General features: G+C 43.9%; 1 protein-coding gene across 6 annotated transcripts in view; it reads left to right on the plus strand.

The window, feature by feature from the left end:
• LMO7 (LIM domain 7) overlaps nucleotides 1–27250 on the plus strand; it is a 251676-nt gene that overhangs the window by 109807 nt on the left and 114619 nt on the right. For all 6 annotated transcript variants that reach the window (XM_073580396.1, XM_073580397.1, XM_073580401.1 and 3 more), the window contains exon 5: nucleotides 26551–26657. In XM_073580396.1, coding sequence (XP_073436497.1) covers nucleotides 26551–26657 — 107 coding nt within the window. The remainder of the gene's footprint in view (nucleotides 1–26550; nucleotides 26658–27250) is intronic.

Below are 27250 nucleotides of genomic sequence, written 5' to 3' on the forward strand. Positions count from 1 at the left end.
TGCAAACTTCTGTTTGAAAGGAACCTGTTACCTCATTCATGTTGCCCAACCACTGACTGGGGCCCATAAGAAGAGAGAGGGACTTCTCCTGGCAGCTCTGCAGATGATTGGCAGACCTCTTCCACAGCAAGAGGCTTGTTGATCACCTCCGGCAGCACTGGACTAGTCTCGTCTACAGCTTTGGTCATTAACCTGGAGCATTTCAGAGAAAAATAGACCTGGCAAATTCACTTTAACCCCTTAACGATTACAACAAGAGGTGCGCCATTCCACCTGTCCATGAGCGTTTGTGATGTGATCGTGGGGCGCGATGGGTTGCAATGACAGCTGGGTCTGCTGAAACCACTTTCCCTGTCATTACAATGTTCCTGTGAAAGCCAGTTTGTAGCTAGCGTTCATAGGAGATCGTGATTTTTATCAGCCCTGCTATGTGTCACAAGCGATCAGACTATCACAGCTTGGAATCTCCTAAGGAAACTATTAAAGCAAAAAGTTAAAAAAAAAAAAAAAATCATTTCCTGACTGATAAATTCTCACTATACCCCTAAATTAATTCTTGAGGAGTGTTGTGTCCAAAATGAGGTCACTTGTGGGGGCTTCGGATGCTTAGGCATATCGGAGGCTTTTCAAATGTGACACGGTATCCGCATTTTCTTCCAGCCAAAATTGTTCACCAGAATTCAACTGGCTCACCAGAAATTAACTCTCGCCTTCCCTTTCGGGCCCTTCCATGCACCTAGACATTAGTTTTCTATCACCTATCTGCGTACTCAGGAGAAGTTGCAAAACAATTTGTATGGTCCATTTTCTCCTGTTACCATTGTGAAAATAAAAAAAATATGGAGCTAAAAATTTTTGTGGGGGAAGTTTTTTTTTCACTTTTCCTTCCACGTTACTTTAATTTCTATCAAGCACCTAAAGTGTTAATAAACTTGAATGTTTTTTTTTTTTTTTTTTAAGCAATTTGAGGGGTGCGGTTTTTAAAAAGGTTTCACGTTTGGATATTTTCTGTCACAAATTTGGCTTTGTAAATTTGGTTGGAAAAATGAGAATTTGAGAAAGTTATAGCTCTCAGAAAAGTGATGCAAAAACTATTTTTTGCTATAAAATACTTTTTATTGTGTTAAAAGTGGCAAAACTGGGCGGCACGGTGGCTCAGTGGTTAGCACTGCTGGGGTCATGGGTTCAAATCCCACCAAGGACAACATCTGCAAGGATTTTTTATGTTCTCCCCATGTTTGCGTGGGTTTCCTCCCACATACAAAGACATACTGATAGGGAATTTAGATTGTGAACTCTATTCAGGACAGCGATGAAGTATGTAAAGCGCTGTGGAATATGATAGCACTATTTATAAGCATAGCATAATTAAATTAAAAAAAAAATTATATAAATGTGTTATCGCTGTAAAATTACTCACCCGAAGAATAAAGCTGCCCTTATCACTTTTAGCACACTGTGAACGGCATAAAAAAACTCTAAAAAAAAAAAAAATAAAATTCCTGAATTTCTTGGTTTTGTTCATTCTGCCTCCCAAAAATTGGAATAGAAAGTGATCAAAAAATGTGCCTGAAAATGGCACCACTAAAAATGTAAACTTTTTACGTAAGCGTCCCACATGGGACTGTCTGCAGAAATATAGAAAAATTATAGCTTTCAAAATATGGTGATGCAGAAACTTGTTTTTTTTGTAGAAAAAAATGTGTGTTTATTGTGTGATAGCGGCCACACCTTAAAAAAAGCAGCAAACTACCGTATATAAACCTGGTAGCACTGTAATCGCACAGATCCGATGACTAAAGTCATCTAAGGCGGGGTTCCCCAACTCCAGTCATCAAGGCCCACCAACAGATCATGTTTTCAGGATTTCCTTTGTATTGCTCAGGTGATAATTGCTTCACCTGTGCAATACAAAGGAAATCCTGAAAACATGATCTGTTGGTGGGCCTTGAGGACTGGAGTTGGGGAACCCTGATCTAAGGTGTAACAACCCTTCTGGCATCACTGCATGGTCTCCCATCTCCCACCTGCCTTACTCACTACTCCAGTCCATGCTGTGAGTTCTGTCTTCTGCCAGCTCCATGCTGTGTGCCTCTTGCCTCCTGTCTGCTCTCTGCATGCTTCCTGTCTGTGTGCATAGGGGGGCGGCGCTGGCACTCTGTCTCTTAGAGAGTCAGTGTTCACCTTCCTAAGGTGTTCCCAGCCAATTGTCAAGAGGCCTCAACTACTTAAGGCATCCCCGCCCATAGGAGGATGCCTGAGCAACACTTTCCCTCAGTCAGTGTCTTGCTGCTGAGGTGCCAGGTCCTGTCCTGTTTCTGCCTTCTCTGGGGGCTGCATACCCAGATCTGTTTCTGTGCTCTGTGTCTTATGTTCCACCTTCCTGAGGGCTGCATACTCAGGCCTGTGTCCTTGTCCTGTATTTGTCTCCATGTCCATCCTTGTGCGTACTGTATTCTATTTCTGCATCTTATCCTGTTCCTGTATCTGAACTTGTGTGTATTCAGTCCTATCCTGGTGTCCTTTCCGTCTGCCCTGCTCTAGTTCATTGTTCCTGCGACTGTGCCTTTTGCTCCGCACTCCTGCGGTTCTGCCTTTTGCTCCGCTCTCCTTGCGGTTCTGCCTTTTGCTCCTCCCTCCTTGCGGTTCTGCCTTTTGCTCTGCACTTCTTGCGGTTCTGCCTTTTGCTCTGCACTTCTTGCGGTTCTGCCTTTTGCTCTGCACTTCTTGCGGTTCTGCCTTTTGCTCTGCACTTCTTGCGGTTCTGCCTTTTGCTCTGCACTTCTTACGGTTCTGCCTTTTGCTCCGCACTCCTTGCGGTTCTGCTCACTGCACTGCACACAGCGACTCTGTCCTGCTCTCGTTCTGAATTCTGCAGCTCTTTATCTGTCTTTGCCCCTCCCGTCTGAACAGGTCCCTACCTGTTCCCATACCCACTCTTTCCTGCCAGTGTCCCTGTGTCCTCCAAGTCAGTCAGTTCCTGTCCCCTTATCTCTGCCGTGCCCACCTGCCAGTGTCTCAGCCGTGCCCGCCATAGTATCAGTCGTGCCTGTCTGAACTTGTCCACTCTTCACATAGTGTTCTGTTCCCCTGTGGGATCAGCAGCCACAGCCAGACACCACCCTGGAGTGGTACCTGGTGGCTACCTGCCACACAAGCCTGACCTCACCATCAGAGGCTCCAGTGAACCTCCAGGGTTGTCTGGGTTGTGGAACAGTGGGGCCACACCCCCACTCTCACGCCAACCAGTCAGGGTGCGAGCGTTACATAAGGCCTACCACATATGGGGTATAGGTGTGCTCAGGAGAGATTGCACAACAAATTGTTTGGTCCGTTTTCTCAGGTTACCCTTGTGAAAATGAAAAAATTGAGGCTGAAGTAATATTTTTGTGGTAAAAATTAATTTTTCATAGCTCAACGTTATAAAATTCTGTGAATCACCTATGGGTTCAAAATAGGATCACTTGTGGGGGTTTTCCATTGTTGAGGCACATCAGGATCTCTGCAAACACAACATGACGTCTGCTACCTATTCCCGCGAATTTTGCGTTCTAAAAGTCAAATGGCGTTCCTCCCTTCTGAGCCCTGCAGTGCGCCCAAACAAATATGGGGCATTGTCGTACTCAGGAGAAAAACAACATTTTTTGTGAAAGTAAAATGTTTGTTTATTTTTTTTTAACTCCTGTGAAAGGTTGATACACTTCTTGAATGTAGACTTAAGCACTTTGGTGCAGTTTTTAAAATGGTATAACTTTTAGGTATTTTCTGTCACATAGGCCCCTCAAAGTCACTTCAAATGTGATGTGGTCCCTAAAAAAAAAAAAAAAAATTTGTGAATTTTGTTGGAAAGATAGGAAGTTTTCAGCAAATTCCCAACAGGAGAAATAATTTTTTAAACATTATGTTCATGAAAAGAATTTGTGGCTAATGTGATTTTTTTAACTATTGTGTGATATAAATATCTGGTTTAAGAATATAAAAATTAAACATTTTTAAATTGTGACATGTCCTCCAAAATTCCAATATTTTCTCAATTTAAACGCAAACTATATGCACCAAAATTTACCACTAACATAAAGTACATTGTGTCACTAAAAAACAACCTCTGAATCCCTGGGATATGTTGAAGTGTTCCAGAGTTATTATCACATAACATATATATATATCTTTGTAGCCAGTAGATAGAAGAATATTAAAATTTGATAGTCCTAGGTGGTTGTTACCTTTTTAAAGGCTAACTGAAGAGATAACAAATTCTGGTCTCTTCATCATGCATAGGACTAATGCAAAATCTGAAGAATCACATTTCTGCAAAAGAGGACACAGGAATAATGCAATAGATAAGACAGGTGACAAGAGGCAGAACGATCAATGTGGGACAGGGAGAAAACAGTTGTGGCGTAAATATTGGAACAGTTCATAGATAAGGAGTGTGACAGTTTTATTGTCCTTTTGTCTTGTCCATCATTATAATGCCCCCAAGTGGTATGAGGAACACCTGCTTATTACTATTACATTGACGACATTTTGATCATCTGGACGGAGTCTGAGCAACAGCTAAAGATGTTCCATGAACACTTTAATCAATTTCATCCCACCATCAACTTAACATTCGACTACTCCTGTACTGAAATTATCTTTTTGGACACCATCATTAAGCTGCAGAACAGTGAAATAGACAAGTCCCTGTACAAGAAGCCAATTGCCCATCCAACATACCTTAAATGGGACAGTTTCCATCCAAAACACATAAACTTTTTGTCTACTGCCAAGCCATCAGATACAATCAGATGTGTTCCAATCCAGTGGACAGAGACAAACTACCATCCAAGAACAATTGAAAACCAATTTACAAGAGCCACCAGAATATCAAGCAATCACCTGCTACATTACAAAACTAAACAAGAAAGCAATCTGGTGCCGCTTGTAGTAGTCTACAATCCAAATCTGGAGGCGCTAAGGGGAGCTGCACAGAAACTACAACCTTTATTACAAAAAAGATGTCTGATTGTAATCTATATTTCCAGATTCCCCACTGCTGTGTTTTAGGCAGCCCCTAAATCTAAGAAGAATCATTGTCAGAAGCTCCCTGTCCTCTCCAACAGCTGAAGGAACCTTTCCTTGCAACCAGAAAAAATGTAAAAACCTGTCAATTTATAATGGCCACGGACAAGATAAAGTTCCCTGAACTCACATCAGGACTGCAAGATCCCAGGTACTTTCATCTGCATCACATCTAATGTGGTGTACTTAATAATATGAACCAAATGTCCAACTGGGGTCTGTATGTAGGGGAGACTGGGCAAAAACAAGGATGAATTCTCATCGCCACACAATAGAAGAAAAAAGAATAAATTTACCTGTGGCCAAACATTTTTGTATCCCTGATCACAGCACCATAGACATGAAATTACTTGTATTAAAAGGTAACTTCAAATCTCAGAAAGACAAACATTTTTTGAGTATAAATTTGACACTTTCAGTGCAGGAATGAATGTGTTGCATTGATTAATATCTGTCTTTCTATATCAACTAAGGAATGTGCTCCTCAGACCATTTGGGGGCATCACAATCACGGACTAGATAATAGGACAATTAAATTGTCACACTTCTTATTTATGAACTGTTCCAATATTTACTGCCACAACTGTTTTTCTCCCCGTACCACATTGATAGTTCTGCTTCACTCACTTGCCTTATCTATTGCATTATTCCTGCGTCCTGTTTTGTAAATATGTGACTTCATATTTTGTGGTGTTCTATGTCTGATCAAGAGACCAGGGTAGTCTCAAAAGCTTGCAATTTGTTAACTTTTAATGGCTAACTGAAGAGATGGTATCAAACACTTGAGGACTCTCAAATGTTATTTTACTACCACATAGTGACAGTGGTCAGAATTGTAAAATTGGGCCTGGTGAGGAAGGTGAAAACAGGCTCAGGGGTGAAGGGGTTAATGTGTATGGGTAATTTCTTAGTGATTTAGAAATGAGTTTGATGCTCAGATTATAGACTGTAGTGCTGCTGTGCAGATGGCTACCTCAACAGGAGTTGCTGTTTTAGCCAGTGGCACACTTATGGTACTGCCTGTAGTGCAGCTCTTAAAGAGACTCCGTCAGCACAGGATGACTGTTCCAACCAAGTCCCGTCACTAGGTGCTCCATGGCGAGGCCAGTCATTTTGCATACATCTTACCACCTGAATGCTTTCTATCTATCCCCACCCTTCTCTGGCCCTATGAAGCCAAAGCTGTAAATCTAAGAGGGCAGTGGAATTTGAGGTAAAACAAGCAGGTGGGAATTTGTATTGAAATGATTGGCCCTGCCGTGAAAAAGGAGGTGGCTTGACTTAGGTTCAACAGTCATTCTGTGCTAACAGTCTCTTTAGGGGGGTATCTGTCGCCAGGTGTTTGCTTCTTCACATGCGAGCAGCATAATGTAGGGAAAGAGACCCTGATTCCAATGATGAATCACTTTGTCACAACTTCTGCACCCAGTAAACAGAGTTTTTAGATGTAATAGAGCTCAGAAAGCTGACCTTGCCGACACCACGCTCTGTTGTATATATGTAGTAATCGCAGGTACGCGGGATGCAGTGACGAGATGGGAGCCGGAGTGAACTTAGAATGTAACATATATACACTCACTGGCCACTTTATTAGGTACACCATGCTAGTAACGGGTTGGACCCCCTTTTGCCTTCAGAACTGCCTCAATTCTTCGTGGCAGAGATTCAACAAGGTGCTGGAAGCATTCCTCAGAGATTTTGGACCATATTGACATGATGGCATCACACAGTTGGCGCAGATTTGTCGGCTGCACATCCCTGATGCGAATCTCCCGTTCCACCACATCCCAAAGATGCTCTATTGGATTGAGATCTGGTGACTGAGGAGGCCATTTGAGTACAGTGAACTCATTGTCATGTTCAAGAAACCAATCTGAGATGATTCGAGCTTTATGACATGGCGCATTATCCTGCTGAAAGTAGCCATCAGATGTTGGGTACATTGTGGTCATAAAGGGATGGACATGGTCAGCAACAATACTCAGGTAGGCTGTGGCGTTGCAACGATGCTCAATTGGTACCAAGGGGCCCAAAGAGTGCCAAGAAAAAATTCCCCACACCATGACACCACCACCACCAGCCTGAACCGTTGATACAAGGCTGGATGGATCCATGCTTTCATGTTGTTTACGCCAAATTCTGACCCTACCATCCGAATGTCGCAGCAGAAATCGAGACTCATCAGACCAGGCAACGTTTTTCCAATCTTCTACTGTCCAATTTCGATGAGCTTGTGCAAATTGTAGCCTCAGTTTCCTGTTCTTAGCTGAGAGGAGTGGTACCCAGTGTGGTCTTCTGCTGCTGTAGCCCATCTGCCTCAAAGTTCGACGCACTGTGCGTTCAGAGATGCTCTTCTGCCTACCTTGGTTGTAACGGGTGGCAATTTGAGTCACTGTTGCCTTTCTATCAGCTCGAACCAGTATGCCCATTCTCCTCTGGCATCAACAAGGCATTTCCGGCCACAGAACTGCCGCTCACTGGATTTTTTTTCTTTTTCGGACCATTCTCTGTAAACCCTAGAGATGGTTGTGCGTGAAAATCCCAGTAGATCAGCAGTTTCTGAAATACTCAGACCAGCCCTTCTGGCACCAACAATCATGCCACGTTCAAAGGCACTCAAATCACCTTTCTTCCCCATACTGATGCTCGGTTTGAACTGCAGGAGATTGTCTTGACCATGTCTACATGCCTAAATGCACTGAGTTGCCGCCATGTGATTGGCTGATTAGAAATTAAGTCTTAACACACAGTTGGACAGGTGTACCTAATAAAGTGGCCAGTGAGTGTGTGTGTATGTATATATATATATATATATATATATATATATATATATATATATATATATATATATATATATATAATCTCGATAAGGGCTATCTCGAGTAACCGGCAGGCTAACAACAGTTATCCTCGCAGGGATCAGAACAATAATACACAGGTTACACGATAACGACTACCCGGTCGGAACCGGTAACTATGAGGCCGCGGTACGGCCCACTACGGATCCAGGAACTATGAGCTATCAACTATAACGTGTCACTCATCCTCCTCTGACATCCGGCAGAGTGGTGGTCGATGTCTCTTCGGCTTCTCAGCCGCTGGGCCCAACCGACGAGGAGTTGGTGCAAGCCTCTGGTGTTCCTACGCCCGGGTGGAGTTTGGGCACAACAGGCCCCTGAAGAGTTCCTCTGCGTTGTGCCTCCCGGCGGAGGCGGGATGGCGATAGCCGGGGCCCGGGGTGTATAGTCCGCAGTTGCAGGCTGGGGCCGGGCAGCGGTGGCCGCGGGTGGCAGTGGCAGACAGCAACAGCGGGCTGGGGTTGGGCAGGCCACAACCGCAGGCTAGAGTCGGACGGCAGCAGGCAGGCCACAGCCGCGGGCTGGAGTCGGGTAGCAGCAGCGGCGGCTGCGGGTGGTGGCAGGCAGGCCGCAACCGTGGGCTGGAGTGACGGGAGTGGGGTCGGTGTCCCTCTGCTGGGCGGCTCGGTGCTTTCTCCTCCCTAACTGCAGTGAGTTTCTCTCCAATCCCTCTGGTCGTCGCTCACTCCTTCTGGCTCTCTGGCGCCCCCTAGTCTTCCTGCTCCTTCTCTCCCGCTCTGTTGAGTGCCCCCTGCTGGCGTTCTCAGCCCCATTTATACCTGCTCCGCCCCCTCTCCTTCTAGAACTGTCTCTGGTCCATCCTCTAATTATGTCCCTGGAAACGGTCTCCCTAGGAACCTTGGTGACAGTCTCCTTGGTTCCTATCCGGTTACATAGCGGGGACTCTCCCTCCTACATATACATTACCTATTGAGAGCTGATAATCAGAGGACGATGGGGTGGGGGGGGCAGTCTAGCAGACTTGTGCGCTGTAGTCCTGGCACTAATAACCTCCAGGTGATAGAACCTTTATTGTAAGTAAACCACTCACAGCCTAAGTGACACCGCCTTGAAATCTGTGTTTTAGCACCTACCTCACACTGTCCTCTGATTTATTTATCAAAAACCTGCTAATACTGTTCACAATGCTCATAAGAAGGCAAGACTAGAAATATTTAATCTTCAGTGGTTGCCAAAGGTGATTCCTATGGTGATCTAGGTTCATGTGAGTGGAACTATGGGAGATCCAGGCATTGTGCAAATGTCCGCTGGTTTAATTCTCGCAAACATGAGCTTCTTTACCAATATGATCCATAATGATTGATATTGGGATACCATAACAGAACTTTTGTGTTGTACTGTATAAGTTCATTTCAAGAAGAATATTTTCTCTGTTAAGTTAGTTCTACACTTTTCTTTCTTTTCTAAACTTATCTAGAGCAGTAAATTAAGAGGACAGAAGAACATTCCACATACCTAGTCATTCCCATGCCTTGGTTCAACACATGCATTGCACAAAAAACCTTTCTTAACTTGTCATTGAAAGTGACATTTGCTGTGAGAGAGTATTCAGAAAATGTGAAAGCTTTTCAGCTATTAAAGTGGTGGTTAGCCTGTTACCGAGTGACCTCTGATCTCACCAAATACTTACATTTGCTAGATTATAACCTACTCCTATTTTTTTTTTCTTTGTCTTCACATTTCTGGGCAAAGATATATATAGGGTATGCTTAGTACTCAAAAAAAAAAACAAAAAAAAGACCCCCAAAATGTACTAAACAAGTGTATGGCGCAAAGCCGTGCCTACTAGACTGGCTGTGACCAGGAGTATGCATAACTCATACGTGGGCTCAACATATTCCACAAGAAGGTATATCATGTGGAAAAAAAGTGAAAATAAGAGAAAATATTGATTGTTAAAAAATAATTCTTTATTAAATATTATTAAAAGGAGAAGTTAAAAAGACAGGGCAAAAGGCCTCCAAAAAACCGGGGATAGGCTGCGGCAAAACAGTATACAATGATGTAAAAAAATATTACACACACACAATAATAACCCTGTAGATTTAAATATAAATACAAAAATGGTTCTTGCATGCAAAAGTAATAATAATTCCTGCCAGAGTCAGTGCACCATAGTAGATGACAATGAACACATTGCTTGTTACTACTAGGTTTTGCAAAAAAGGCAATATTGCATGTTGACTGTGTGGCTGTGGAAAAAGTAGATGTAAATTAGATGTAAATATAAAGTATAAAGAGGTATTGACATGCAAAATCGCTGCAGGGTTCAACATGCCTCAGTAGACAAAAGCCATTGTTTGTTACTGCTGAGTATCTGCAAAGGAAACAGTATTGCACATTGCCCATGTGACTATTAGCATCCTGAGTGTGCTAAAGGGTTAATGAGTAAAGTGTGCCAGGAAGCTACACAGAGTATAATAGAAATAAAGTGCCTGATATAAACCGGGGACTGGTTGTTAATACCTGAGTTGAAGAATGTGCCGGATTCGGTGCAGCGTCCACCGGTAACAGCTGAGGGAATGCTGCAGGAGTCGCCCCCCGCCTGTTTCGCTATGTAGCTTCTTCCATAACTCATACGTACCTGCTGGTCCCGGCTCAGAAACCAGCGATTCTTTGCAACGCACAGTGCATGCGCTGGGTTCATTTTAGACCAGACAAACCCTTCTAAGACCGAGTTGTTTACAGGAGCATAGAGTGCATAGAAGTGTAATCTAGGCATAGAACAGCTTGATGTGCCACACATCTGTGGTGGATGCAGCTGATCAGAGCTGTGATAAAAGCCTTTGGCATTTTACACTGTAATTAGTCTGCTGGATTCCAGCACAGCTAAGGCCTCTTTCACACTTAAGTCTTTTAATGTCAGTCGAAATCTGCCCTTTTTTTTTTGAAAAAAATGGATCAGTCTTTTTTTTTTCTTTTTTTTTGTTGGCGGAATCCTTTTTTCTCATATAGACTTGCATTAGCGGCCGATTGCGACAGATGGTTGTCCGTTGCATCCGTTATTTGACGGATTCGTTGTGATTTCAGCGTCCGCCGTCTAGAGTAGTAACGTTTTTTGTCTGAGACGGACCCACTTTTTTACACTGACCATGCCCGGAAAAATTTACAAATTTCTCTTTCTCTCTAGTTCTGTTCCTTTAAATTTCATGCACTGGCTACTGCAACGGATCCGTTGCATCAGTTTTTTATCAATATGCCTCGGATCAGTTTTTTCACACTTTGACGGTTTGGCACTGACGTCAAAAGACTGAAGTGTGAAAGAGGCCTAAGGCTAGTTTCACACTAGCGTTTTTGAGCGCAGCGACGGCCTGCGCACAGCCGCAGCTAAGCCCCGCCCCCTGCCGCGCCTCCACCGGTAGCTCCACCTACCGGCGCATGACGCTGCATGCGCCCTGCGTCCTCTATCTTTATCACTGGGGGTGCAGGCCGTGCGCAGTATGCGTTTGGCGGCGCATGCGCCTTTTTGACGGTGCGCCGACGCAACCAAACTGCAGCAGGTTGCGTTTGGCGCAGGTCGGCGCACCGTCAAAAGGACGCATGCGCCGCCAAACGCATACTGCGCACGGCCTGCGCCCCCAGTGATAAAGATAGAGGGCGCATGCAGCGTCATGCGCCGGTAGGCGGAGCTACCGGCGGAGGCGCCACAGGGGGCGGGGCTTAGCGGCGGCCGTGCGCAGGCCGTCGCTGCGCTCAAAAACGCTAGTGTGAAACTAGCCTTAGTCATTAATTCAGAGAGTTGGGGCTCATCAGGAGCACACAGAAAAGTGGGGAGAGAGAGAAGTCTGCAGCATTGAGAAGATGAAGGATGCTGCTGGGAAAGATACTGTAGTTACAGCATTGTAAGAATAGGACCACCTGTTCAACTACAGTAGTTTATAAGAAGTATATATACGTAATGTGGGCTCCGGCACTGAGCCCGCATCTTTTCCCCGCACATGACAGCTAATTTAATAGGCAGGCATGTGCCCCTAACAGCCGCAGGTGGAATTGCGATCCACCCGCGGCTGTTAAAATGTTAAATGATGCTGTCAAGCATTTAACATGATCGCCGGAAGTGACGCTAACGCCGCCCATCAGCGTCCCAACACACTATCGCAGGGCTTAAGGATGTGCAGATTTATGCAACCAGTTACTTTAGGGCTTTATTCTTTTTTCACCCAAAAAGATTTCAGTTTTTCAATTTAATTTAGAGATTGTGGGTGACTTTAAAGGTGGGCAAAAAGTTCTAAATGATTTGGCTTGTGGTGGTTGTTTGTTTTTTTTACGTGACAAAAACCTGATATTTTTAGTGTGTAGACATTTTATATCTACTGTATGTGAATATGGAAACTCATGGAAATGTAAAATGACAGATACAAAAAATTATCTTATTGTTGAGATTAGTCAGTAATAAAACAAACTATTTTTTGTTTATTGAAATGATGGGACCCATATACTGGAATCGTGTGTATTGGGGAATATGCGTCTGATGCAGTGTCTGGATTTTACAAAATCTCACCCCCCCACATTGCACAGAGAGTTCTCTGGACACATTAACCCCTTACTGACCGCTGATACGCCTTTTAATGGCGGCAATTAAGGGTACTTAAGCCTCAGCGCCGCTTTTTAATGCTACTGAGGAATACCGTATATACTAGTGTGTAAGCCGACCCCCCCCCCTAATTTTGCCACAAAAAACTGGGAAAACTTATTGACTCACGTATAAGCCCAAGGTGGAAAATGCAGCAGCTACTGGTAAATTTCAAAACTAAAAATAGATACCAATAAAAGTAAAATTAATTGAGACATAGAATCATAGAATCGTAGAGTTGGAAGGGACCTCCTGGGCCATCTGGTCCAACCCCCTGCTCAAAGCAGGATTCGCTAAATCTTCCCAGTCAGATGTCTGTCCAGCCTCTGTTTGAAGACTTCCAGACTTCCATTGAAGGTGAACTCACCACTTCTCGTGGCAGCCTGTTCCACTCATTGATCACTCTAACTGTCAAAAAGTTTTTTCTAATATCTAATGTGTCTCCTCCCATTCAGTTTCATCCCATTGCTTCTAGTCTTTCCTTGTGCAAATGAGAATAAAGTTGATCCTTCTACAATGTGACAGCCCTTTAGATATTTGTAGACAGCTATTAAGTCTCCTCTCAGTCTTCTCTTTTGCAAACTAAACAATCGCAAATCCTGCAACCTTTCCTCATAAGACAGGGTTTGCAGACCGGTCACCATTCTGGTCGCTCTTTTCTGAACTTGCTCCAGTTTGTTGATGTCTTTTTTAAAATGTGGTCCCCAAAACTGGACACAATATTCCAGATGAGGTCTGACCAAAGAGGAGTAGAGGTAAATAATGACTTCACGTGATCTAGACTGTATGCTTCTGTTAATACATCCTAGAATTGCATTTGCCTTTTTTGCTGCTGCATCACACTGTTGACTCATATTCAGTCTGTGATCTATTAGTATACCCAAGTCTTTTTCACATGTGCTGTTGCTTAGGCCTATTCCTCCCATCTTGTATATGCTTTTTTCATTTTTATTTCCCAGATGTAGTACTTTGCATTTTTCCCTGTTAAAAACCTTTCTGTTAGTTGCTGCCCACTTGAATCCTCTCTCTCTCTACATCAGTAGGTTAAATGTTATTGAATATCCATTTTGAATCAGGAGCCCCATATAATGCTCCATACAGTTCATGATGGGTCCCATAAGATGCTCCATACAAAATACCCCATATAATGCTGCACAAAGGTTAATAATGCGGTACCGCTCATTACACACATGAATATGCGCAGATTCATGAGTTAATGAGCGGTACCATGTGACCGCTGAAGGCAGGAAGGGAGACTGTAGGAGAAGCGGGGGGCTGCAGAGACCGCGCCAGGGGGGGTTAAGTATGATCTGTGACATCCCTGCTCTCCCTCCCCCACCGACCCCCAGGTATATGACTCGTGTATAAGCCGAGAGGGGGTGGGGGTGGGGGGTGGGACTTTCAGCCCCCAAAAATGGGCTGAAAATCTCGACTTATACACGAGTATATACGGGTAAGTGTTATGATTCGGTCACTGAGGAGGATTACCGGGGAATTAGCTAAGCAACCAGGAAACCAGAAAGGTTGGCAACTTAGCGGATTGCAGACCCCTAAACCTAACAACACAACTAGCATTGGCCGTGGGACGTGCCTACGATACCCTAGACGCCTCGGCACAGCCAAAGAGTTAACTAAGATTAAAGCAAGAAAGGGGAAAGCTAAACTGCCTCGGATTAGAACCCCAAAGTAATAGATGGCCTCCAAACATATATTGTCGGTGAAACAAGATGAGGCACAAACGCAGGCAGAAAATAGTGAGCAAATGATGGGGCCCAATCTGTCTAGATAGGACAGGACAGAAAAGATACTGTCTGCAATCACGCAAAAACCCAACACGTCTGATATACAAAAACACTGAGGCCACACGACCTCTCCCCCGCTAGATCAGCATTCTGGTGTGAACTGGAAGCAAAGCAAAAGATACTAATATAACAGTGGATTAGCAATACTGAACAAAATTACATAAGCTGTGACATATGAGCGGGGTCCAGCACAAATTCCAGCAGGAAATAATGCTGAACCCACACAGCAAAGCAGAAAGCAGAGAAAGGCAAAAACTATATCAAATGCAAAAGATTCAGCAAACAAATAACTTATTTGAATGATGCAAGACCAAGGAGGGGAAAAAGCAGACTTCACAATGCACAGAAAGACAAACAAATCACCAGCAGCAACTGAAGGAAGCTTGCTCACTTGATCCCAGTCTTTAACCCCTGACTTCCAATCATCGCATTCAGGTGATAGGCTTCTGTCAATACGACGAGCTCCATTACCTGCTGTAACCACCAGAGGGAGCCCCGACTCAGAAGTCAGATCAAGAGAGTTCACAACAGTACCCCCCCCCCTTGAAGAGGGGTCACCGAACACTCATCCACATCACCAGGCCAATCAGGATGGGCCCGGTGAAAAGCACGAACCAATCTCTCGGCATGAATGTCAGAAGCAGAGACGCAAGAATTATCCTCTTGGCCATAACCTTTCCACTTGACCAAGTACTGGAGTCTGTCTAGCCATACGAGAATCCAATATCTTCTCTACCTCATACTCCAGATTACCCTCAACCAATACAGGATCAGGGGGCGCAGCCATAGGAGCCATTGGCTCCACAACCTTTTCAACAAAGATTTATGAAAAACGTTGTGAATCTTAAACGTTCCTGGAAGAGCCAAACGGCAAGAAACTGGATAAAGGACTTCCAAAATCTTATAAGGTCCAATGAACCTTGGCTTGAATTTTGGAGACGCAACTTTCATAGGAATATTTTTTTGAGGACAACCAAACCATGTCACCCACTTTAAACCGGGGACCAGTGGTCGTATCCCAGTTGGCAAACTGTTGGGCCTTCTCCTGAGAATGAGACAACTTATCCACTACTTGATCCCAAATCTGCTGCATTCTCTCTACCACAGAATCCATACCTGGGCTGGCTGAAGCCTCTACCTGCCCTGAAGAAAAACGAGGATGAAACCAAAGTTGCAAAAAAAGGAGACCTCAAAGTGGCAGAACTAGCCCTATTATTTAGAGCAAATTCGGCCAAGTGCAAAAATGAGACCCAGTCATCTTGATCAGCATGCTAACTCCATGCTAATTCTCTTGGATCCCTCTGCAGCATTCGACACTGTGGATCCTCAGCTCCTCACTATGCTCCGTTTCATTGGCCTCAAGCACACGTTCTCTCCTGGTTCTCCTCCTATCTCTCTGACCGCTCCTTTACTGTATCTTTTGCTGGCTCCTCCTCCTCTCATCTTCCCCTTGCTGTTGGGGTTCCTCAAGGATCAGTCCTAGGCCCCCTCCTCTTCTCTTTGTACACTGCCCCTATTGGTCAAACAATCAGTAGATTTGGTTTCCAGTACCATCTCTATGCTGATGACACCCAGTTATATGCTTCTTCTCCTGACATCACGCCTGCCTTTCTAGAAAACACCAGGGATTGTGATTGTCTAAACGCTGTGTCTAACATCATGTCCTCACTATATCTGAAACTGAACCTGTCAAAGACTGAACTCCTTGTGTTTCCTCCCGCTACTAATGTACCTATACCCGACATTGCCATTTCCATGTGTGGTTCCACTATTACTCCCCAGCAACATGCCCGCTGTCTTGGGGTCATACTTGACTCCGGGCTTTCCTTTGTCCCCCCACATCTGATCACTGGCTCGCTCTTGTTATCTGCACCTCAAAAACATTTCTAGAATTCAACCTTTTCTTACTTTTGACTCCGCAAAAACTTACTGTTTTGCTTATTCATTCTCGTCTCGACTATTGTAACTCTCTTCTAATCGGTCTCCCTCTTACCAAACTCTCCCCCCTCCAATCTGTCTTGAATGCTGCTGCCAGGATCATATTCCTCGCCAATCGTTACACCGATGCCTCTACCTTGTGCCAGTCATTACACTGGCTACCCATCCACTCCAGAATCCAGTACAAACTTATTACCCTCACCCACAAAGCTCTTCATGGCTTTGCACCACCCTACATCTCCTCCCTTGTTTCATTATACCATCCTACCTGCGCCCTCCGTTCTGCTGATGACCTAAGGTTAGCATCCACAATAATCAAAACCTCCCACTCCCGTCTCCAAGACTACACGTGCTGTGCCAATTCTTTGGAATGAACTTCCCATGCCAATACGATTAGTCCCCAATCCCCACAATTTTAAGCGTGCCCTGAAAACTCATTCAGACTGGCCTACCGCCTCAATACATTAACCTAATCTATCCCTGTGTGGCACAGCCAAAAGTTTTTACCATAACCAGGTTCCTCGCATCATGTTCCCACATGCTTTATGCATCCATTAGCCCTCTGTGTCTGTACTGTTACACTCTTAACATTATGGCTGGTCCATACAATCAGGGCAACTGTTACCACCCACCTTTCGTGTCTCCCTTTTTTTCCTCATAGATTGTAAGCTTGCGAGCAGGGCAGGGCCCTCATTCCTCTTGGTATCTGTTATGATCTATGTGATTATTGTTATGCTGTAATGTCTATTGTCTGTACAAGTCCCCTCTGAAATGTAAAGTGCTGCGGAATATGTCTGCGCTATAGAAATAAAATTTATTATTATTATATTATCAGCAGATATAAAACATCTCAAATAGGTTTCCAAAGTCTGGTTTGTTCTCTGTTTGACCATTGGTCTGAGGATGAAATGCAGAGGAGGACAGCTGAATTTCCAGTTTAGAACGAAAAGCTCTCCAAAATCTGGAAACTGAACTCCTCTGTCCGACACAATGTTCTCAGGAATACCGTGCAAATGAACCACCTGTTGTAAAAACAAGGGCACCAACTCAGAAGAAGATGGCAACTTTTGGGAGTGGTACGAGATGGACCATCTTAGAAAATCTATCACAGATCACCCAGATAACAGTCATTATCTGAGAAACGGGGAGATCAGAAATAAAATCCATTGAAATATGGGTTCTTGGCCTCCTGGGCACCGGCAGGGGCATTAAACCACTAGAACGAGAACAGGGTTTGGCCCGAGAACAAGTCCCACATGACTGCACAAAATTCCTGACATCACGAGGTAAAGCAGGCCACCAAAAAGACCGACTCACCAAGTCTCTGGTACCAAAAATACCAGGATGACCAGCTAACGCGGAGCTGTGGATTTCAGACATTACTCTTCTCCTCCACTGGTCAGGGACATACAATTTCCCCATAGGGCATCGTTCAGGTTTTTCCTTTTGAAACTCCTTCAGGGCAAGTCTCAAATCGGGTGAAATGGCGGAAAGAACCACACCCTCATTTAGAATGGTAGTAGGTTCGGTCACATCAAGAGAATCAGCAAAGAAACTCCTAGAGAGGGCATCCGCCTTAACATTCATGGTGCCCGGAAGAAAGGAGACCACAAAATTTAAAACGCGTGAAAAACAAGGCCCAACTAGCCTGTCTAGTGTTCAATCGCTTGGCTGATTCGAGATAGATCAGGTTCTTGTGGTCAGTAAGGACCACAACTTGATGTCTGGCTCCCTCCAACCAATGTCTCCACTCTTCAAATGCCCGTTTCATGGCCAACAATTCCCGATTCCCCACGTCATAGTTGCGTTCAGATGTAGAGAATTTTCGAGAAAAGAAGGCACAGGGATTCTTCTTAGAAGTCACCGGATCTTTTTGGGACTAAACGGCTCCTGCACCAATCTCAGAAGCATCTACCTCCACCTGAAATGGGAGTGAGACATCAGGTTGCCGTAAGACCGGAGCAGCAGTGAATCTCCACTTAAGCTCCTGGAACGCCGAGACTGCCTCTGGAGACCAAGTCACCACATCAGCGCCCTTTTTGGTCAAATCCGTCAGTGGTTTTACAATACCAGAAAAATTACTTTTGAATTTATGGTAGAAATTAGCAAAACCCAAAAACTTCTGGAGGGCCTTCAAGGAAGTGGGCTGAACCCAATCATAAATGGCCTGGACCTTGGCCGGGACCATTTCAATAGCAGACAGGGACAAAATGAATCCCAAAAAAACGAAATCTTCTGTACACCAAAGAGACATTTCGATTCTTTAACATACAGAGCATTTTCTCTCAAAATCCGGAACACAGTCCGAACATGTTCCATATGAGAATCCCAATCACTGGAAAAAATCAAAATATCGTCCAAATAAATGATCAAAAACTTATCCACAAAGTCCCGGAAAATATCGTTCATGAAAGATTGGAAGACGGAAGGGGCATTAGTGAGCCCAAAAGGCATCACTAGGTGCTCAAAATGTCCCTCAGGAGTATTAAACGCTGTCTTCCATTCATCACTGTGCTTGATGCGAATAAGATTATACGCCCCCCTAAGGTCAAGCTTGGTAAACCAAATAGCACCTCTAACTCTGGAAAATAAATCAGAAATCAGGGGTAACGGATACTGATATTTAACAGTGATTTTATTAAGAGAACGATAATCAATACATGGCCTTAATGAACCATCTTTCCTGGCCACAAAAAAAAACAGCATCTAAAGGTGAAGAGGATGGTCTGATATGACCCTTCTCCAATGACTCCTTGATATAAGATCGCATAGCATCATGTTCAGGTACAGATAAGTTGAAAAGCTGACCCTTGAGAAATTTACAACTGGGCACTAACTCGATCGCGCAATCATAACTCCTATGAGGAGGCAAAGACGAAGACTTACTCTCAATAAATTGATCAGAAAAATCGGCCAAATAATCAGGAACATCATGAGACTGGGGAGAGGTGGAGAAAACAGGAGTGTCACTAAGAACACATTGACAACCCCAACTCATCAGACACAGATTTTCAATCCAAAACAGGATTATGGGTCTGCAACCAAGGAAAATCCAGTACAATAATGTCATGTAAATTATGCAACACCAAAAGTTTGCAATTCTCTTGGTGGTCCGGGGCTACCCGCATTATCACCTGGGTCCAAAACTGGGGTTTATTCTCCGCCAATGGGGTAGCATTAATACCCCTCAAAGGAATTGGGGTCCGCAGGGGTATCATGCTAAACCCACAACATTTGGCAAAGTCAAAATCCATCAGATTCAGAGCTGCTCCTGAATCAACAAAAGCTTTAGCAGAAAAAGAAGACAAGGAGCAGATGAAGGAAACCGCCAAAAGGAATTTAGGCTGTACCCTGCCCATAGCAAATGAGTGGGCAAAACTTTTTCCTGCTTAGGGCAAACAAATAGTATGAGAGGCGTCCCCACAAAAGAACAACTTATTACGCCTTCTAAACTCTTGATGTTGCACTCAAGACAAAACCCTATCACATTGCATGGGCTCAGAAGTTTGTTCAAAAGGCAGCACCGCCTCTCGCATAGTTCTACATTCACATAAATGTCGATCAGTTTGAATGGCTAGTGACATAGAGTCGTTAAGACCAGAGGGGACCGGAAATCCCACCATAACAGCTTTTACGGTTTCTGCCAAACCTTTCCGAAAGAGAGCTGCTGGGGCGTCATCATTCCATATAGTAAGGACTGCCCACTTTCTGAATTTTTGACACTATAACTCTGCCGCATCCTGACCTTGGTTGAATGCCAATAAGGTTTTCTGAGCTTGATCAATAACATTAGGTTCATCATACAACAACTCCAAAGCTTGGAAAAACGCATCCACCTCAGCCAAAATAGGATTCCCAGGTGTCAGAGAAAAAGCCCAATCCTGGGGATCGCCGCGCCACAGGGAGATGACAATTTTAACCTGCTGCACTGAGCTTCCTGAGGAGTTGGGTTTCAAGGCAAAAAACAATTTACAATTATTCTTAAAGTTCAAAAATTTAGATCGATCCCCAGAAAATACATCAGGAATAGGTGATTCTGTCACCGAGGAGGATTACCGGGGAATTGGCTAAGCAACCAGGAAACCAGAAAGGTTGGCAACTTAGCGGGTTGCAGACCCCTAAACCTAACAACACAACTAGCATTAGCCGTGGGACGTGCCTATGATGCCCTAGACGCCTCGGCACAGCCAAAGAGTTAATTAAGCAAAAAAGCAAGAAAGGGAAAAGCTAAACTGCCCCGGAGTAGAACTCCAAAGGAATAGATAGCCCCCAAACATATATTGTCGGTGAGACAAGATGAGGCACAAATGCAGGCAGAAAATAGTGAGCAAATGATGGGGCCCAATCTGTCCAGATAGGACAGAAAAGATACTGTCTGCAATCACGCAAAAACCCAACACGTCTGATATACAAAAACACTGAGGCCACACAACCTCTCCCCCGCTAGATCAGCATTCTGGTGTGAACTGGAAGCAAAGCAAAATATACTAATATAACAGGGGATTAGCAAAACTGAACAAAATGACATAAGCTGTGACATATGAGCGGGGTCCAGCACAAATCTCAGCAGGGAATAATGCTGAACCCACACAGCAAAGCAGAAAGCAGAGAAAGGCAAAAACTATATCAAATGCAAATGATTCAGCAAACAAATAACTTATTTGAGTGATGCAAGACCAAGGAGGGGAAAAAGCAGACTTCACAATGCACAGAAAGACAAACAAATCACCAGCAGCAACTGAAGGAAGCTTGCTCACTTAAATCCTCCCAATCTGTAACCCCTGACTTCCAATCATCGTCTTCATGTGATTGACTTCTGTCAATATGACCAGCTCTATTACCCGCTGTAACCACCAGAGGGAGCCCCGACTCAGAAGTCAGATCAAGAGAGTTCACAACAGGTAAGTGTATAGCGCCCCCCAGAGACGGAATTTATCCTTGGTCTCTGCTACCGGCGGTCCGCATCAGGGGGTTGGACCAGATGGCCCAGGAGGTCCCTGCCAACTCTACGATTCTATGATTCTATGGGATGATTTAGCGAATCCTGCTTTGAGCAGGGGGTTGGACCAGATGGCCCAGGAGGTCCCTTCCAACTCTACGATTCTATGATTCTATGTCCATTTATACAGCACATTGTTTGAATTTACCTCTATGGAAAGAAATCCACAAAGGTTCCTGTGGGAATATATTCCATGGAGACTAAAAGAAAACCTACAGATTTACTACTTGTTATTGGTGAGATGTGGATACTTAGAATCCCACATTTATCTTGTTAGCTTGCTACACTGCCAGTTTAGGTAAGATGTATCCCTGTGATTTTTAGCTCACTTGATTACCTAGCTCGATAAATTATGCATGTTAGTGATGTGTAAAATTAGAGCTGGTTAGTTTGGGTAAGGCCAAATGACGTAGCCTTTGCAGTTTTGTGGTTGTTTAATCACTTGGCTGTTTGCCTGCAAAAAATTTTCATTTGGAAAAACCACATGGACGTTTCCAGCGGATGCAGAGTTTTGCTAGATAAACAGTTACCGTATTTGATGGCAAAATCAAGTTATATTTTTAGTCAGCTAATGGAAAACTGCAATGGTTACTGGCCACTGCATTTTTCAGCCAAGTGGTGGCCTGTCTGTTTGGCTTACGCTTTGTAGATGTTAACAGAATGTTCCCATTCTCAAGCCCTTTGAACTGTGTATACCTACAGGGCTTTGATTAGGACTTTCAGCATATTAGCCTGCTTGAGACGTTCCACTGAAGTAACTGTGTCATAGCTGCAAAATATGAACTGAGCCTAATGGGAAATACCAGCTAGGTTGATATGCCAATTATGATGCCTTCTCTGCTATGTAAAAAATTGACAAAAAAATTGAAAAACAAGCAAACAAAAACTTGTCTAATTAGTAATCCCTTTATAGAATGCTTTTAAGCAAGGCAGTAAATGTGCCATTACCACATTAATAGCAGCTCTGTAAAACGGCAAAGAACATATATGTACTTGAGATTGAGTATCTCGCCATTATTACATTGTAGGAATGTACGCTTAGCTAGTCCCTTCCATGGTATTATGTATTGGCATGTCCTGGGCAATGGTTAGTATGCCCAGTTCTGCTCGGAAGAAAATATTCTGCCGCTCAGATGGCAGCCAGGAAGATCTCCCAACCTATGCCTCCAAGCTTGCCACTGTTTAAGAAGTGAGTCTGCTGCTTTTCTATATAGTATAAATATATACAGTCATGGCCAAAAGTATTGACACCCCTGCAATTCTGTCAGATAATATTCAGTTTCTTCCTGAAAATGATTGCAAACACAAATTCTTTGGTATTATTATCTTCATTTAATTTGTCTTAAATGAAAAAACACAAAAGAGAATGAAGCAAAAAGCAAAACATTGATCATTTCACACAAAACTCCAAAAATGGGCCGGACAAAAGTATTGGCACCCTCAGCCTAATACTTGGTTGCACAACCTTTAGCCAAAATAACTGCGACCAACCGCTTCCGGTAACCATCAATGAATTTCTTACAATGCTCTGCTGGAATTTTAGACCATTCTTCTTTGGCAAACTACTCCAGGTCCCTGATATTTGAAGGGTGCCTTCTCCAAACTGCCATTTTTAGATCTCTCGACAGGTGTTCTATGGGATTCAGGCCTGGACTCATTGCTGGCCACCTTAGAAGTCTCCAGTGCTTTCTCTCAAACCATTTTCTAGTGCTTTTTGAAGTGTGTTTTGGGTTATTGTCATGCTGGAAGACCTATGACCTCTGAGGTAGACCCTGCTTTCTCACACTGGGCCCTAAATTATGCTGCAAAATTTGTTGGTAGTCTTCTGACTTCATAATGCCATGCACACGGTCAAGCAGTCCAGTGCCAGAGGCAGCAAAGCAACCCCAAAACATCAGGGAACCTCCGCCATGTTTGACTGTAGGGACCGTGTACTTTTCTTTGAATGCCTCTTTTTTCTCCTGTAAACTCTATGTTGATGCTTTTGCCCTAAAAGCTCTACTTTTGTCTCATCTGACCGAAGAACATTCTTCCAAAATGTTTTAGGCTTTTTCAGGTAAGTTTTGGCAAACTCCAGCCTGGCTTTTTTATGTCTCGGGGTAAGAAGTGGAGTCTTCCTGGGTCTCCTACCATACAGTCCCTTTTCATTCAGATGCCGACGGATAGTACGGGTTGACACCGTTGTACCCTCGGACTGCAGGGCAGCTTGAACTTGTTTGGATGTTAGTGGAGGTTCTTTATCCAACATCCGCACAATCTTGCGTTGAAATCTCTTGTCAATTTTTCTTTTCCGGCCACATCTAGGGAGGTTAGCCACAGTATGGCTTTAAACTTCTTGATGACACAGTGCATGGTAGACACAGGAACATTCAGGTCTTTGGAGATGGACTTGTAGCCTTGAGATTGCTCATGCTTCCTCACAATTTGGTTTCTCAAGTCCTCAGACAGTTCTTTGGTCTTCTTTCTTTTCTCCATGCTCAATGTGGTACACACAAGGACACAGGACAGTTGAGTCAACTTTAATCCATGTCAACTGGCTGCAAGTGTGATTTAGTTATTGCCAACACCTGTTAAGTGCCACAGGTAAGTTACAGGTGCTGTTAATTACACAAATTAGAGAAGCATCACATGATTTTTCGCACAGTGCCAATACTTTTGTCCACCCTCTTTTTTATGTTTGGTGTGGAATTATATCCAATTTGGCTTTAAGACAATTCTTTTTGTGTTTTTTCATTTAAGACAAATTAAATGAAGATAATAATACCAAAGAATTTGTGTTTGCAATCATTTTCAGGAAGAAACTGAGTATTATCTGACAGAATTGCAGGGGTGTCAATACTTTTGGCCATGACTGTAGAGTAGGCTCTGGGTATGAATGCCAAATGTTGGGCTCGAAGACACAGCTTACAACATAGAATGCAAAGCTCTTCCATTGTCATCGCTACAGAATTTACCTGGAAACTTGTTTGCTCTGTTGATGTTATATGGAACAGAAAGATTGGTAACTTTCATTCCTAGCTGCGAGTTTACATTGCCAGACACGCTTTTTGGATCTTTGTGTACTAACCTCCTATGCCAGATCCCAGCAAGCTTCCTTGCCTAGGCAAAACAGCATGACGAATGATCACATTAAACATCCTGTAAAGCAAATGGGCTGGGAGTGACCATGTCTTACTTCCATGCAGTATTCATGATGTTTGCCTATGAGTTAGAATAGGTGTCAGCACTTTGTATTTGCCATTTGTGAGAATTCTTTCTCCTACAGTATCTTACAGTTGTTCATCTCTGCACCTATATGCCGGTATTGACAGACTGCTGCTTCATTACTCTGTTGATTGTTTTAAGGGTTGACTCCATTGTTTGGGTTGCCTTTTTTCCCCTTAGGGTTGCAGCTTGCCATATCTAATATTTGTCTACAGATTACTTAGTAACTGTTGCATCACTCCAAGTTACTCTGGGGTGCTGTATAAATCAATCCCTGTGCCCAGAGAGACTGTCTAACTTTAGCTGTAATGTGCACACATTCACAGTGTCACTTCTTAGGTCAAGTATAATGGGATAGAACTTGAGATTGGTCTAACCTTAGGCCACAAAGCAGCTTCACAATTTATGGAATCACATGCTACAGAAAATATCTGCAGTGTAAATTAACCACCACTGTAGACTTTAAATTGTGGATTACTGCACCTGCTTCATGTAGGAGACTTGAGAAAAAATTGATATGCGGTGCAGATTTTAATATCTGCCACTAGTCTGATTTGTTGTGGGTTTTTCTTTACATTTAAGGCTAGTTTCACACTTGCGTTAGGAGGCGCTGCGCATGGCCGCCGTGCAGCTCCGCCCCCTGTCGCGCCCCCTCTTGTCAGCTCCTATGGGCGCAGGACGCTGCATACTACCTGCGTACCCCATCTTTAGCATTGGGTACGCAGGCAGTGCGCTGGCATGCTTTTGGCGGCGCATGCACCCTTTTGACGGTACGCCGAGTGCACCAAAATGCAACACTGTGCGTTTGGCGCACGTCAGCGCACCGTCAAAAGGGCGCATGCGCTGCCAAAAGCATACCTGCGCACGGCCTGCGTACCCAATGCTAAAGATAGGGTGCGCAGGTCGCATGCAGCGTCATGCGCCCATAGGAGGAGCTGACCGGAGAGGGCGCGGCAAGGGACGGAGCTGCACGGCGGCCGTGCGCTGCGCCTCCTAACGGAAGTGTGAAACTAGCCTAATGTAGATGGGAATATTTTGCTGCCAGTCTGGGTGTGGAACCTTGTGGATTTTGCTTGGGTTTATGGCGTAACAACCCACCACCTGTGGTTCCAGCCTTTGTGGGTACACAAAGCCGTCCCACTATTTATAGCAGAAACATCAGGTTTGATTTTTTTATTCAAACTTAATTTCATCGTCCATAACAATTGGATGCAGAACTGCACCGAAAGCTCCGGCCCAAGGCAGCAGCTAAATCCCAGATTCACACATTTCACTGATTTTAGTTTCTACAAGACGGTTTGCCATTTCTCAATGACAATCTGCTGCTGGGGTCCACCTTGCTGGGAGAAGTTGCATGCGTCCTTCCTTGTCCCAGAGATCCCCTTTAGGATTTTTCAGCTTATGAGACTTGTGCTTGCAGTTCAGCTGTTGCATCTTGTTGAGCTTTTTATAGGACTGGCTTCACTTTGCAGAAGCAAGTAGCCTTGAACAGGTGCAGCCGAATGAGTAATGGACCACTCCTGAATTCTTTTCTCTATTTCTTCATGTATTTTTTTTTTATCTTTACTATACTGGATCATAGCTGTGACATTTTTACCTTCTGTCTGCGTATGTTCATTCTGTCAAGATCCTGTTAGGCGGCCAAACCTAGATTCCAGGTGCAATGTCCCAGCCACTCTGTGTTCTATAGAAACAGCATGGCCCTCCTCTTTTTCCTCACCCTCCTATGCCGGCGCTGGCAGTAGTTTCTGGGTGGGTCAATGTCATTAGCTGCAGTTATTTTTAAAGTCCTAAGAGGTGAGGTTTGCCGTGCAAAGACAGAAAGAGGGCGTTTGTTTGTAGACCTGACATCAAAGTGTACTTTTCTGATTACTGACTGCAGCAGGTAATGGTTGCAGCGTCACTCAGCCACACAGATTAGAGACAACCTCCTGGTATTCATGAAATATTGTTCCAATCCATCTTCCAGGCTCTGCATGTTCTCTATCTCTGCTGTTTCTTGTGGACTTTGGAGTTTTGGACTTCGATAAGCAGTTTTGATTTGTGACTGCTCAGCTAAGCAATCATTTTTTTTTCCACTTGCCGTTTCAGGATAATATTAATGTTTTCTTGCGGGCGTGCGAGAGACTAGGACTGAAAGAAGCTCAACTTTTTCACCCTGGGGATCTTCAGGACTTATCCAATCGTGTCACTGTCAAGTAAGTTACATTTGCTATTATGATCACATTGCCTTTTCTGTAAGTGACAGAGTACTGACTGATTCCTAATATGTCAGCCGGAGCTCTAAACTGACAGGAGCAGAATAAACACTCTACTAATGTGGTCTCTAATTGTTTAGTTATGTTGTCAACTGGTCTGACCTGTGTGCCGCTCAATTCTTCCTTGGAAGAAGAGTGGCGATACCATCTACAGAGGTTAATGTAATAGCACTTAGGTTGCAACACTTTACCCGTCTGCTTTATGTATGTATTTGCATGGGATGGAGTTGTACAGCAAAACATGGTGACTTGAAGAGCCCTGTCAATTGGAGGTAGAATGAATGTTAGTGACCATATCCTTACAATGCAAAATGAGCTGTTGGCCAAACTTTTTTTTATTTTTTACTGATTTACGTGATCACATGTATGTTGACGTTTTGATGCCTCCACCACAAACTCCTATTTTATATAAAAAAAAAAAAAATACAGCAAGCTACTTTCTCACGTAAAAAGGAAGTTTTAGATGATAGTCAATGATGATTTTCATGTGACTGGTTCTAAACTGCTGTCAGTTGCGTTGCTGAGCTGCTATG

This window comes from Dendrobates tinctorius, unplaced genomic scaffold, assembly GCF_039654945.1.
Source record: "Dendrobates tinctorius isolate UK_male_01 unplaced genomic scaffold, ASM3965494v1 ptg000064l, whole genome shotgun sequence".
Classification (NCBI taxonomy): domain Eukaryota; kingdom Metazoa; phylum Chordata; class Amphibia; order Anura; family Dendrobatidae; genus Dendrobates; species Dendrobates tinctorius.